Source organism: Melampsora larici-populina (assembly GCF_000204055.1).
Source record: "Melampsora larici-populina 98AG31 unplaced genomic scaffold MELLAscaffold_47, whole genome shotgun sequence".
Lineage (NCBI taxonomy): Eukaryota > Fungi > Basidiomycota > Pucciniomycetes > Pucciniales > Melampsoraceae > Melampsora > Melampsora laricis-populina.
The window spans coordinates 135,626-148,248 of record NW_006768811.1 but is presented as its reverse complement, the minus strand read 5'-3'; the positions used below and the strand labels follow the sequence as shown (position 1 = coordinate 148,248).

The 12,623-nt window shown below is 38.0% G+C and overlaps 2 protein-coding genes across 2 annotated transcripts; one reads left to right on the top strand and one right to left on the bottom strand.

Annotated features, from left to right (window-relative positions):
- Positions 1-4,521: 4,521 nt before the first annotated feature.
- MELLADRAFT_30559 (uncharacterized protein) lies at positions 4,522-5,111 on the top strand (the record flags this gene model as incomplete). The annotated part of the gene is made up of 4 exons (XM_007415032.1): positions 4,522-4,570; positions 4,653-4,762; positions 4,847-4,879; positions 4,959-5,111. Coding segments are annotated over 4 exons (345 nt in total), but the record flags the coding sequence as incomplete, so codon positions are not given.
- Positions 5,112-5,901: 790 nt separating this feature from the next.
- On the bottom strand, positions 5,902-7,248 carry MELLADRAFT_110747 (uncharacterized protein; the record flags this gene model as incomplete). Its single annotated transcript, XM_007414927.1, has 1 exon — positions 5,902-7,248. One exon carries the CDS (start codon positions 7,246-7,248, stop codon positions 5,902-5,904), a length of 1,347 nt encoding a protein of 448 aa, XP_007414989.1.
- Between the last annotated feature and the right edge of the window lie 5,375 nt (positions 7,249-12,623).

Genomic DNA, 12,623 nt, shown 5'->3' with positions numbered 1-12,623 from the left:
TAAATCTCTTGATCAGTGAGCTTGGCCATCTATCAGCTCTCAGCTTGGGCTGAACGCCTTCATTCAACAGAAATTGTGCTCAGAAAACTGTATGAGCCTATCTGGAAGGCTCAACTTTGATATTTCACACGGGAAAATGTCAACATACCTCCATGAACCCATATGTAGTATCACATGCAAGACATTTTGTCTCTGACTCTCAATGCTTCAATCTTCAAGATGCTTCTACTTCTTGTAACTCATCCTCAAACAACCCATCCGCCTGCAGCCCATTTGCCCATCTTACCTTTACCAATTTCATATCTGATCCAAGAGTCTACGATCAGTTTCTGGTCTGATAAGATGAACAAGATGAATCCTGATGAATCATACAAATCAATAACAGGACCAGACCCGAGGAGTGACCGTCATAATATTGCTTTATTTTGGTTTTGAATTCTTTGGTTCTTTTAAGGGTTTTACAAACATTTTCACAACTTGTCAATATAACTTCACTGCCAACAATTGAATCAGGATCAAAATCAAAACACGACCAGAATGAAATATCAATCAAATCAAACCAAGAATTAGGCATACCAATCAACTCATCAAACCCATCAAAAGATCAAACCTCATTTAATCATGATCAATCTAGCGAGAATGCTTTGTTTTTGTAATCCAACATCCTTGGTATTAAAATCCATCTTTTTGTCTTGTTGTATTGCTCTTATACTCCTCACTCAGAAACTGGATTTGGAAGCAAAGAGAAGATTTTCATTGTGCTTATGAATACATACAAAACAGCTTAATGGTACATAATCCATCCTTGAGACAATACAAAACTTTTGAGACTGAGAAAAAGATTGTAGAGGTTGAATGCAAGGTTACTCCACAAAAGGATTGTGCAGAAAAGCTTGAAGATAAATTGAATATGCTTTGGCTTGAATCCAAGCGCTTTGAAAGCTGCTTTCAGGTTTTCAAAGGCAATTTGATCAGCATTAGGACGTTCGGCGAGCCAATTACAACCTGAGAGGTGAGTATCTCATAGTAAGAGGGTTGAGACATGAGATGAGTGAGACTAGGCTCATCATTGGGACTAAATACAGGAATAAACTGATAGAAGACATCAAAAGCTTGTTCTTGAGATGATTGAAGAGGATTCCAAAGTCGAGTTTGATCAAAACCAAAGACTAACACTTTTGCACCAGCCAATTTACCAAGATCATCAAAATTGATCTCAAACATGGTTGAGCTACGTGATGCAGTTGGATTTTGATATGTCTTTGCCCGAGTAAACAAACTGTCATCTGATTGAGATTTTTGTTTGGATGCATCAACTGAGTTGGAAATTGTTGATATCTTATTGGGATTAATCAATGATCAAAACATTGGAGTCAAGGTCAACCGGTTAAGATGTGAGTTTGAACTCGACTTCTTGAATTGGGTTTTAGAAACACACTCATTCTTTTTGTTTCATCCTCAGAAGTTTCAGTGTTTTGGTTAGAGATATAGATGATACTAGCATGTCCAACATTGTCGATAAGTAATTAGCAAGCCACACTACAAGCAATGACGAACTTCTTCAAGGTCTGGCAGGCCTATGGATCTTTAGATTCATGCTTCTTGACCTTAAAACTTTAACTTTTTGGGAGTTTGGATCTGGTATCAAACTTTCAATCATTACAACCTCTACAAGTGAAATGACAGCTAACTAATATTTCAAATAATCTAGATCAATTTCTCGTGATGAAGGCAAAAGCAGCCGACATTATCAAGTTCAAATTTGATCAAATCTTACCAATAATCATCATTCGAGTAACATCAAATTCAGTCTTCTTTTTTTCAAAGGAGGAACACTGCTTGAAAGAATTTTGAGCTCATTGATCTCCTTCTGAAGACTGCAGAGGATGTATTCGTACTCAAATTGAAACTCGATTGATCAAGCAAAACTCAACTCTTGAATCAATTATTATTCTTTGCCATCATTGATATTGATAGCTTGTACGCAAGGATTCAAAGAAAGGTGAAGATTTAGGATCTCACATTAATCTTAAACTAGCCTTGATCAGAGTTTGTTTCTTTGATCTATGTTGTTTAAACTATTGCTTGAAATCTGTTGAAAACTCCATAGCTGACAATGCTTTTGATCCTATCAAGCTTTTTTCAAATGGGTCACTAGATTGGTCGATTGATAGTGGAAACAGATGAGTTTTAACAAGATATAAAAAAAGTATATAGGAGAATTGACCTATGAGCTCGAATTTATTATGAGTATATAAAAAACTATAACACATTTGATATTAGATCACTTGATCACGATAACAATAATGAAGTTAGTAATATATCAAATTTCATGAGTTATTGATCAATTCTCAATGTTTCAGACCTAGGATTCAATCAACTTTTAAAATTCTTTTGTAGTTCACGGAAATCACATACTACAGAAGATAGTCACCCTTTATCTTCAACTCCTCATCTTGATCAACTCAAAAAAAGCTTACACCGAGTATCTGCTGTTTCCAATAAATGTGTTTGTCAAATAACCACTGATTATTTCTTTAATTTGGTTCATTTCAGGTACAAAAATGATCATCATCCTGGATTATTCAACCTGCAAACAAGTGGAGGAGATGCTTTGATATTCGCTCACTGTTAGTCTTGACCCATTTATCCGGCTATGAGTTTGAGTTTGAGTTTGAATCTGACTTTCTTTTCTTTCGCAGGAATTTAAGTTCTTCCATACATCTCCATGCTGTACATTCATTGGCAGAATTTCTTCATTGGAATTGCACTTATTTTGCTGCTCATGATATTGAGTTTTCAATATTCATCTTTCTTTGGTGCTGAAAGACAGTATCTTGGAACTGGATACTAGTATCTGATACTCTTCCAAATGTAGATACTCAAGATACTTGGTATCTGCTCAAGATACTATTGGGTATCTGCAGATACCTGAGGATACCCGCGAGTATCTGAAGTATCCACAGGAGATACTATACTGGACCCTGAGGGTTTTAGGTATCCTGGTTTTGGATACCGTATCCAGTATAGTATCTTTTTAGGATACTATACTGATACTTTTTTTTGCAGTATCGCAAAGGAGATACTATACTCGGTATCCCCAATACTGTACTAGTATAGTAACTGTGGCAGCGTTGCTTGGGATCCTAATGAAGAAATCTGACGTTCTCGGAGCCCTTGGGTAAGTATGCCAATTTTTCCTATCTCTTTGCTGGTATCGTATTGCAACTTATTGCAAGATTACCACCAGTAATCAATGATTAGGTGAAGAGAGTCTAGATGAAATCTACACAAAGTATTTCAATGCTAAAACATGAATCTAAAAGTCTGAAGCTGAGATATGTTTGCTCCACTTGAACAAAAGGTCAACAAATCTTATGTAATTTTTACAAAGATTCAGTTCTACCTATGAAAATTGCAGGCGAGTTTGATAAAAAAGGATTGATTTCAAAGATTACAACTTATGTGACGGGCAACTCATGTATGTCTGATTCTTTGGGTTTGGCTCTTTTGGCCCAATTGGGAAAAACTTGTTGAACAGAGCATTGTTATTGAAGGCTTGATAATTTTGTTAAAAGCTATCATCAAAGTAAATGCTCAGCTCAAGATTGAGAAAAAAGTTCATCAGATTCATATGATCTTTGATTTGCTCAAAAGGAATGCTTTTAAAGAGAGTCATGAACTCCTTCCCCCACTTTCTCCAATCATACTCTATTCACTACATAGGCTGCTATCACATGATTTCTGATCGTTTCTATTCTTGATAGATATGACTGTCATTCATACTTGATGTCCAAGAGATACATATTTCCTTGGTTTAACACACATCAATGCTCATATACAGTCAAACCTGCGCAAATTTATACCCATGCAGCTGTGTAACTTGTGATAATGCATACACAAAAATTGAATCTTGATTATTTTTACTGCCAAGTTTGACAACAGAATTGTGTAACCCATCAAAATGCATAGGAAATTGTGTCCAGCAAAATTATGTGATTGTGTGGGTTTGTTTACTGACACTTCAGCAGTGGGCAACACACTTGGCGATCTCAACCTGACACAATTTGTTTGCAACCGCAATACCTGAAGCATCTTTCCACAAAAAGCAAAAGCAGCGTGGCAGCGGATTGATGGACAGCTGTCTCAGCATTGAGGGACTTAGTTAAGTTAGGGGTTTGCCAAGTTGAAATTTTGATGTGTTTGGGTTATATGTGACATGGCGGCGTCAGCCGCTAAAGCGGCGCCCGCCGCTAATTTGCTAGTTGCACTTTAAAGTAAAAGGGAACAAAGACCCCGGTCTTCAACATTTTAAGTCTTCCTCGCCCCTCCGAGCCCGCTTACACTCCACCAATCACACAAATCTGTGCGACCGACGGCGGGATGTCACATAGGGACTCTGGCGCATCGTCTCTTCCGTCAGATACCGATCCAGGATTTTATGAGATGTTGACAAAAGAAAAAGTGCATGAACAAATGAACTTAGACCGACCACGGGTTGGTTTACCTCAGCTACCAGTGTACAAACATAGTATCTTTCATAGAGTTATTAAAGATTTTATGGTCCAAGGTATGGATGATTCTTTAACTTCAATAGTATCAAACTGTCATCAAGTTCTGATCTTGTCTTCATCTTGGGGGCGGGGAAATAGGTGGTGATTTTTTGAATTCAGATGGGACGGGTTCTACTTCGATTTATGGTCAAAAATTTGAAGATGAAAATTTCAAATTGAAACATGAAACTGCTGGACTCTTTTCAATGGTTAGCAAAAAAGACAAACCAATGAAATTCACATCGAGTTATGAAAAAAACTGATCTTGATCTTTACTTATTGATTTCCATTAGGCAAACTCTGGACCTAATACCAATGGTTGTCAAGTAAGCAAACACGTGTTTCAAACTTCAATTTGCTCTGATCAAATTTAAGCCGTTATTGACTCAAAATTCTCTCATGTAGTTTTTCATTACTTCTGCAGCTTGTGATTTTTTAGATCATAAACATGTTGTTTTTGGGAAAGTATTGGATTCAGATGGACTTTTAGTAATGAGAAAGATCCAAAATGTACCTACTGGTCCGAATAATCGACCTAAATTGACAGTCAAAGTTACTGGTTTGTTTATCTTTTTACTCTTTTGCTTTTTAATTCACAGAATTGAATCTTATGACATTTTTTGATTGACTTATTTGCAGAGTGCGGTGAAATGTGACTGGTTAATAAAGAATTCATTACACTTTCACACTTAGATGACCCACAAGGATTCAACAAGAATTGCCTCACTTGGCCAGTTGGGTTATACATTAAATCACTCATATAAGATTGTATTACAGCAACAGTGATGAGTCCATAAATTCAAATCTTGTATTATTTTGTTAGCATTATCAAATTGTTGCAAGCTCCTCTTTGCACACCATATCATAGCTAGTCAAGATACCCTAAGTCTTTCGTGCAACACTATATCATAGTACATACAACCAATTGTAAGCTGCAATTTCAGCTTTTGAAAAGAGATAGAAATGATTAACTCACCATAGAGTTATCTAGATTAGAAAAGCAATCAAGTAGTTGTTTGCATTTCATGATTCACGGTTATTTGCGGCTCTGATTCAGGAGCTAGTACAGGAAGTGTGTCCAGTTGCGATGGAGTGATCGTGGGTTGATCTCCAGTGATGATCTCCGGGATCTCTGTAGAAGGTGGCTTCAAAGAATCTGATGCGCTGGCGACTTGATTGTTAGCATTTGGTGATGTTCGTTGTGGCGTGTCTAAAAGAATCACCTCTGGTTTCGGAGGATGACTTAAGCTTGAAAGAATCAACTCTGATAGTTCAAGTAAAGATGTAAACTCATCAGAAGGTTTTTCGATTTTCAAGTCACCATATATTTCTACTCTTAATGAATGTTCTAGCATTGGTAAAACATGTTTTGTCCATAAATCAATCGATCTACGATTTCTCGAAGTTGATCAGATGAAGCTGATCCTCGATGATCTTCTTTCATTATACTTTTAAGGTGTTCAGAGTTACTTGTAAATCTTGAATGAAGAGGACTAGGTGGTGGAAGACTTAAGGTAAGCTTTCTTAATTCTTCATTGATGGTTGTAAGGACTTGAAGTTGATAAGATGAGAGTTTGGAATACGATTCTATGATTGGTAAGAGTCTTAATTCGTTAAGAGCAATGAGTTGACTGTTCAGAAATCTTGCCAAGGGTGGAAAGAGTGTGAGAAGATGTGATGGTAGTCGGCTCGGTGAAGTTGATGGTGGGTTTGTAGTCGAATCTATTGTTAATACTTGTCGTAGGGTATCTGGAGCAATTAAACGATGTTCAAGAGGTTGTGTAGAGGGTGGATGTAACAATTTTCGACGAGGTTGAAATGCGGCTTGCTTGAAGGAAGACGAAGTTGGGGTTTGAATTAGGATTGGCTTTAAATCCAATTGAAATTGTTCAAGACCTGATTCCATTCTTAGTTTAATGATCTCTTCTAATGTGTTAATAAAAGTAGGTCTTATCGCACTAGTGAAATCCATACCCCGTTTTGCAAATGCAGCTGCACAGTATGAAAGTTGAGTTAATAAAGAGGATAGAGTAGAGATTGTCACAAGTAGTTTAACATGATGAGTCAGAGTAGAAATTAAGAGATGTGTGGCCTGAGTAGCAAAAAAGTTTAATGGTGAAACTGAATCTTTGAAAAAAGCAGGCGAAGATCCTCCAGTAGAATTCGAGAGATGCTGATCAGGATTGATTTTGAGAGTTGAGGTGTCCGAGTTTGTTGATTTCAAAAAGATTTCATAATATATCGAAATCGTATCACCCACCAAATCACGCCAAATCTCGAGCCATTTACGTAAAAACTTTAAACAATCTTCATTGTATTGAAGTGAAGCATCTGAGAATTGATCAAGATGAAGTGGATTAGAAGTACAAGATAATGCTGAAGAAGGTGAGAAACCAGTTGAGAGTTGAACTTGTTGAAGTGCATTGGCTAAACAAGACCATCGACTTGCCAAAAAAGTGATCCGTAATTCAGGTTTGGTAAGTGATTTGATCGAAGGAGAATCAATTGATTGGGAGAATAGATTTGACATCCTACGCAGAACGCCAATGGTTCGAACAGCTGAAGGAAACTTTAAGCCTCGATCCTTAAGACTATTGATCAAATTATCTCGTGAAGCTTGTAAAGCACGATCAACTTCTAATCTGATTTGATGTAAAACACCACCAGCTGATGGATGAGAATCTTGAAGGGACATGGGGTCAAAGCTTTTGTAGTGTACTTGTAGAGAAACTCTCCGATCATAGTCTGTGTAATGGCGTGAATGGCATTGGGATCGGATGAAACTGAAGTGGATTGATTGAAGGAATTAGCAATTGGATCTGCAATATTACCAGCCTCACTCGTTCGGTCTGTTCAATCTGAGGTTACAGAATGACCACGAGATCTCTGACTCAGACGATCAGATGAGCCTTGACCTAGAGCGGTATGGTTGGGTGTGTTGGCTCGAGATCTGTGCTTTTTGCTGGCGTATTTCTTAGGTACATGTAAGTTTGCCACCCCGAATTGGCCCATTTCATCAACTTCAGATACATCTGATTCGTTGAATGAATTGTTAGATCACGCGAGGTTGATCCCATTCTCGATCTGACTATTTGAAGCATTAGGTATAGTTCCACCACGTACTAGAGTTGATTGTTTGAACTGAGTAAAGGCCAGGTACGTCGTAAGTAACTTCATCTCGTTCGGAATGCATCCTTTGGAGGAATATTGAATGAATGGGGTCCAAGGGGGGGAACGTTTAGTTGAAGAGAATCAGGCGGCACGCTGATGCGCAGGCCTGAGCTGTCCAGGTTTCCAAATAGCTTAGGCTGCTTAGGGTTGCTTAGGGTTGCTGAGGTTTTGAATGAGTGGAAGAAACAATTTTTTTGAAAAGACCTTTCTCGCACCAAAGTCCGACCATTCTACCCTTCTCAACGTCGAGAAGGGAGGTGGTGGACGCAGTGATATATGTGAATTTGTATCTGTATGTGATTCAGATTCACATATATGTGAATTGTGTGCTTTGTATCTGTATGTGACTCAATTCACATAAATGGGATTGATTTTCAGTGTGACTTTTATTGACTCAGTCTTTATAGGTGGGAATCACTTCCGTGTGATTAGTATTCACATGTATGTGAATGCCATTCACATGGATGGGAATGCCATTCACATCATGGTGAATGCCATTCACATCATGGTGAATGCCATTCACATCATGGTGAATCTGATTCTTAGCCGCAACCGTGAGTGGTTGTTGACCTTGACCAAAGGCCTGTTATGGGCTTAGATGGTCGAATAGGTGCTGCTAGCTGATGTACTGATGCGGAAATTACTTGTATATGTCTTTGAGTCCGATGCATCCGGGGCGGCAGCACGTCGGTAGGGGGAGTTCCGGACAGTGTCCGCTGGGAATTGCACGTTTTCCTACGGATAATATCCAAAGCGTCTAGTAGACACAGGTGTCAAGACTTCAAGTTTGAAGTGTATCAGGTATCCAACACAACGGAAGATGTGAGGTAACAATATTGTGCCTGTACACAGACTTCTATATCTAAGGAATGCTGGCGAGTATGTTATGTTTGCTTATACTCATCTATTTCTCACATTGGAATCCTCTTATAGTCATCAAACAGGAGTTTGTTATCAACCTGTTCAGCACTATTAGATATTGAAGAAAGGCCACCTGAACCTTTCTTCCAACATCTAACCGCTGATTTAAAAGGTTGATTTCTTGAATCTTGGTTCACAAAGGGGTGGCGGTACTTGGATCTCCGTCAACCAACTAAACTAAATGGAAAAACTTTCATTTTTTTCAAACCAATTGGTGCGTGCACGTTGCCGTGCTACCGAGGAACAGACATAGTGTTTATCAATCTCCATCTTCTTCATCATCCATAAAAAAGTAACTTGACTAACCCATCAAAGAAATCATTAATATGATTCTCAAGACTCTCTATCTGATCACTAACCAAACTTTTCTTTTATTCCCATTCATTTAATTTTTCATCACTTCCAGATCGATTATTATGATGATTTTTGTTTTTAATATCTACAACTTTTTTATTTAATTGATTGAATTCCAAACTAACTTGAATTGAAATATTGATGAATGAAATCATTAAACCTACGGAATGCGAGACGTTCCAAAGTGACAATGCAAAATTTCAAAAATCAAAAATCACAATCCCCGGGTGCGAAATTCAAAAATCAAAGACAAAACTACAGAAAATACTCAAATACAGGGATAAAACCCCTGTACTGGGGTAAAAGTCATGGCAGAAACCCCTTTTTGCCCAAATTTCCAGTGGTCAACACTGTTTTCATTGCATTGTCACCTTTCGACAAAAAGTACCAGCAACACCAAAAATCAAAAAATCAAAAAAAAACCAAAAACCAAAAACCAAAAACCAAAAAATACATTTCTCAAACTGTACAATTCAAACACCAATGTTAGATTCTAATGCAGCCAAAAACCACATGTTGGCCAACTAGCTACAAGCTCGGTCTCACAGGTATCAACACCTCCAATCGGAGACATTCTACCATCAGTCTCAAGAGCTTCAAAGTACCTGCTTCCTGTCTCGCTCTCCTCCAAAACCTCTTTCATCATCATCAATCCTCTTCGATTGTCCTCGATCTTCCTCAATCTTTGTCAACCGTCCTCGATCTTCTTATTTCTTTGTCAACTGTCCTCGATCTTCCGTAATCTCTGTCAACCGTCCTTGATCTTCCTCAATATCTGTCAACTGTCCTGGATCTTCTTCTTTCTGCATCGACCGTCCTTGAACTTCTTCTTTCTTCATCAACCGTCCTCAATCTTCTTATTTCTTTGTCAACTGTCCTTGATCTTCCTCACTCTTTGTCAACCGTCCTTGATCTCTCCATCACCAACTACACACCAACATGCCAGCAAAAATATCTGATGAATGAGTCTGTTTCAATTTTTTTTTCATTAACAAAAGGAAAAAAAACAGTTGGGATGATGAGTATCTCAACCAAAAAAATTTCAAACACATCTTACTCAAACCGATCCATAATATAATTTTTTTTTCATTAACAAAAGAATACATAAATTGAGTATATTACCAAAATATACTACCGAACAATGCTTTCAATCATATTTTGATGCAACTCTTCCAGTAGATATTTATTTCTTTAACAATAGGCAGACAATTGTTTCAATATGTAGTTTTTTTTTGTTAACAAAAGCCAAAAATATTGGACAAACCTTTCAAACATGTTGTAATTGAAATGTTGCAATATATATTTTATATATGTATATCAATACATATATAAAAATGGATGAGTAATTAAACCAAATATTCCTTTCAAACAAATTCACCACCAACATATTTACCTCGGATTACAAAATCCAAGGTATCCTCGGATGCAAAACCTCAGACAGAAGCTTCCCGAGGTTTTGATCCGAGGTAATTCTCAGGGCAAAGAAATACCTTGGGCAAAAACCTCGGACAAGGTCTGTCCGAGGATTTGCCTCCGATGATGCCTCGGATTTCTCAACCCAACGCATCTATGCTGGCAGTGATTGTACCAATGCGTTTCAATGTACATATTCATGATATTTTGATTTTAACGGTAAAAAAAATTCATTTCCCTATAAAACTATAAGTTTCATCTTATTTAATTCCGAAAAGAAAATCCATCTTATTTAATTCCAAAAAGAAAAATTTTTTGAATCAGATATATAAATTTAATTTTTTTTATTTGAATTATAATTTTGAAAAAAAAATTAAGAAAAAAAAATATGCGGATGTTCCAGCCAGAAAGGCCACCTACCTGAGCTGCTAGGTGGTCTGGCTGGAACATCCAGGCCACCTAGCTAGGTGGCCTTACCTTAAAAGTAAGGCCACCTAGGAATTAGGTGGCCGTGCCATCGCACTATCACTCAGTGATAGTGCGATGGCATTGCGGATCGGTCCAGGGCCAAGCTGTAGGTCGGCCCTAGATTCCTCCATCACACGATCACTCATGTGATGGTGCAATGCAGGGGCCACCTAGGAATTAGGTGACCCCTCCATCGCACTATCACTCAGTGATAGTGCGATGGCATTGCGGATCGGTCCAGGGCCGAGGTGCGGCCTTGGCCCTGGATTCCTCCATCGCACGATCACTGAGTGATCGTGCAATGGAGGGGCCACCTAATTCCTAGGTGGCCTTACTTTTAAGGTAAGGCCACCTAGGAATTGGGTGGCCCATTCAATTGATCAGTAAGGCCACCTCGTTTCCAGGTGGCCTTACCTTGGAGAAGGTTGGGCCGGGGCCTAAGACAGTCTAGGCCCCGGTAACTACATGTCAACTATGATTGGTTCTTGAGTAATGAACCTTTCCGTGGTACAATCTCTGTGTGAACCATATGCTGACATGTGAGATATGTAAACATATCAAGTGTAAGGTGTAAGGCTACATTTGTATACATTGTGTAATGGCTGACCACAACTCAGCCACCATTTGAGTGGAAGCATTTAACCAGTCCTTTGTTATTTGATTCTTCTGATCTTATTATTCTTGAAATCTGTTCTGTCCGCTTTCTTCAATTTGTTGAATCAACCAAGGTAATCCATGTTCTTCCTTTGTCTTCCCATTTGTTCCTGACTTCACCAAGATCAATACAGAACATATAAGAAGAAATATTATATCCTCAAGAAGAAATAGAACCTTGAAGAATCCACAAGAAGCCAATAATAATTGAATGTAGATTAATAAATCAATCAATATTTCTCAAACATCTGTTCCATTCATCGCAAAAGAAGACTCATATAATTCAAAACATTTGCCACTCATGATTCACTCACAAACAATTATTGAAGACGGAAGTACTTGAGATACATGCAGAGATGTTTATGTCTCGTGAAGGGCAGGGCAAGTGACTGAGGGGACCCCCAACTACCAGCCTAACCCTTTGCTAAATGTATCTCAGAGCTTCCTGATTTCAATCCTCAAGAAATTACTTTATCAATCATTCCTTCAAACAATTATTCATTAATGCAAATTCACTTATTTCAAAAGATTTACAGCTCAAGGTTATTCACATTGACTCATGGAAGACGGAAGTACTTGAGATACATGCAGAGATGTTTATGTCTCGTGAAGGGCAGGGCAAGTGACCGAGGGGACCCCCAACTACCAGCCTAACCCTTTGCTAAATGTATCTTGGTGCTTCCTGATTTCAATCCTCAAGAAATTACTTTATCAATCATTTCTTCAAACAATTATTCATAAATTTATATATTCATGTCATTCATACTCAATCATTCAATCCATCAAATATTTAATCACTCATTGTTTATTCACTTTATTCATTATTTCATTGCATCCCCACACAAATTAAGAAATCTTGATTTTTTGATGAGCATTCCACTAATCAAAACAATGTTTTTTTTACGTAGATGCCAAAACCAGTATCAGACCTCAGAAAGCAAAAGCTTGCGGAGTGCCAAAAGAGGAAGAAGGCTCAACAACACAATGCCAAACAGGATCCAGTCCAGGATGTTCAAAGAGAATGTGTCAGTCAAAGAATTAAAGCAGGAATCAAAGACCGGTTTGGCTTGCCATGCAGCAACACTCTGA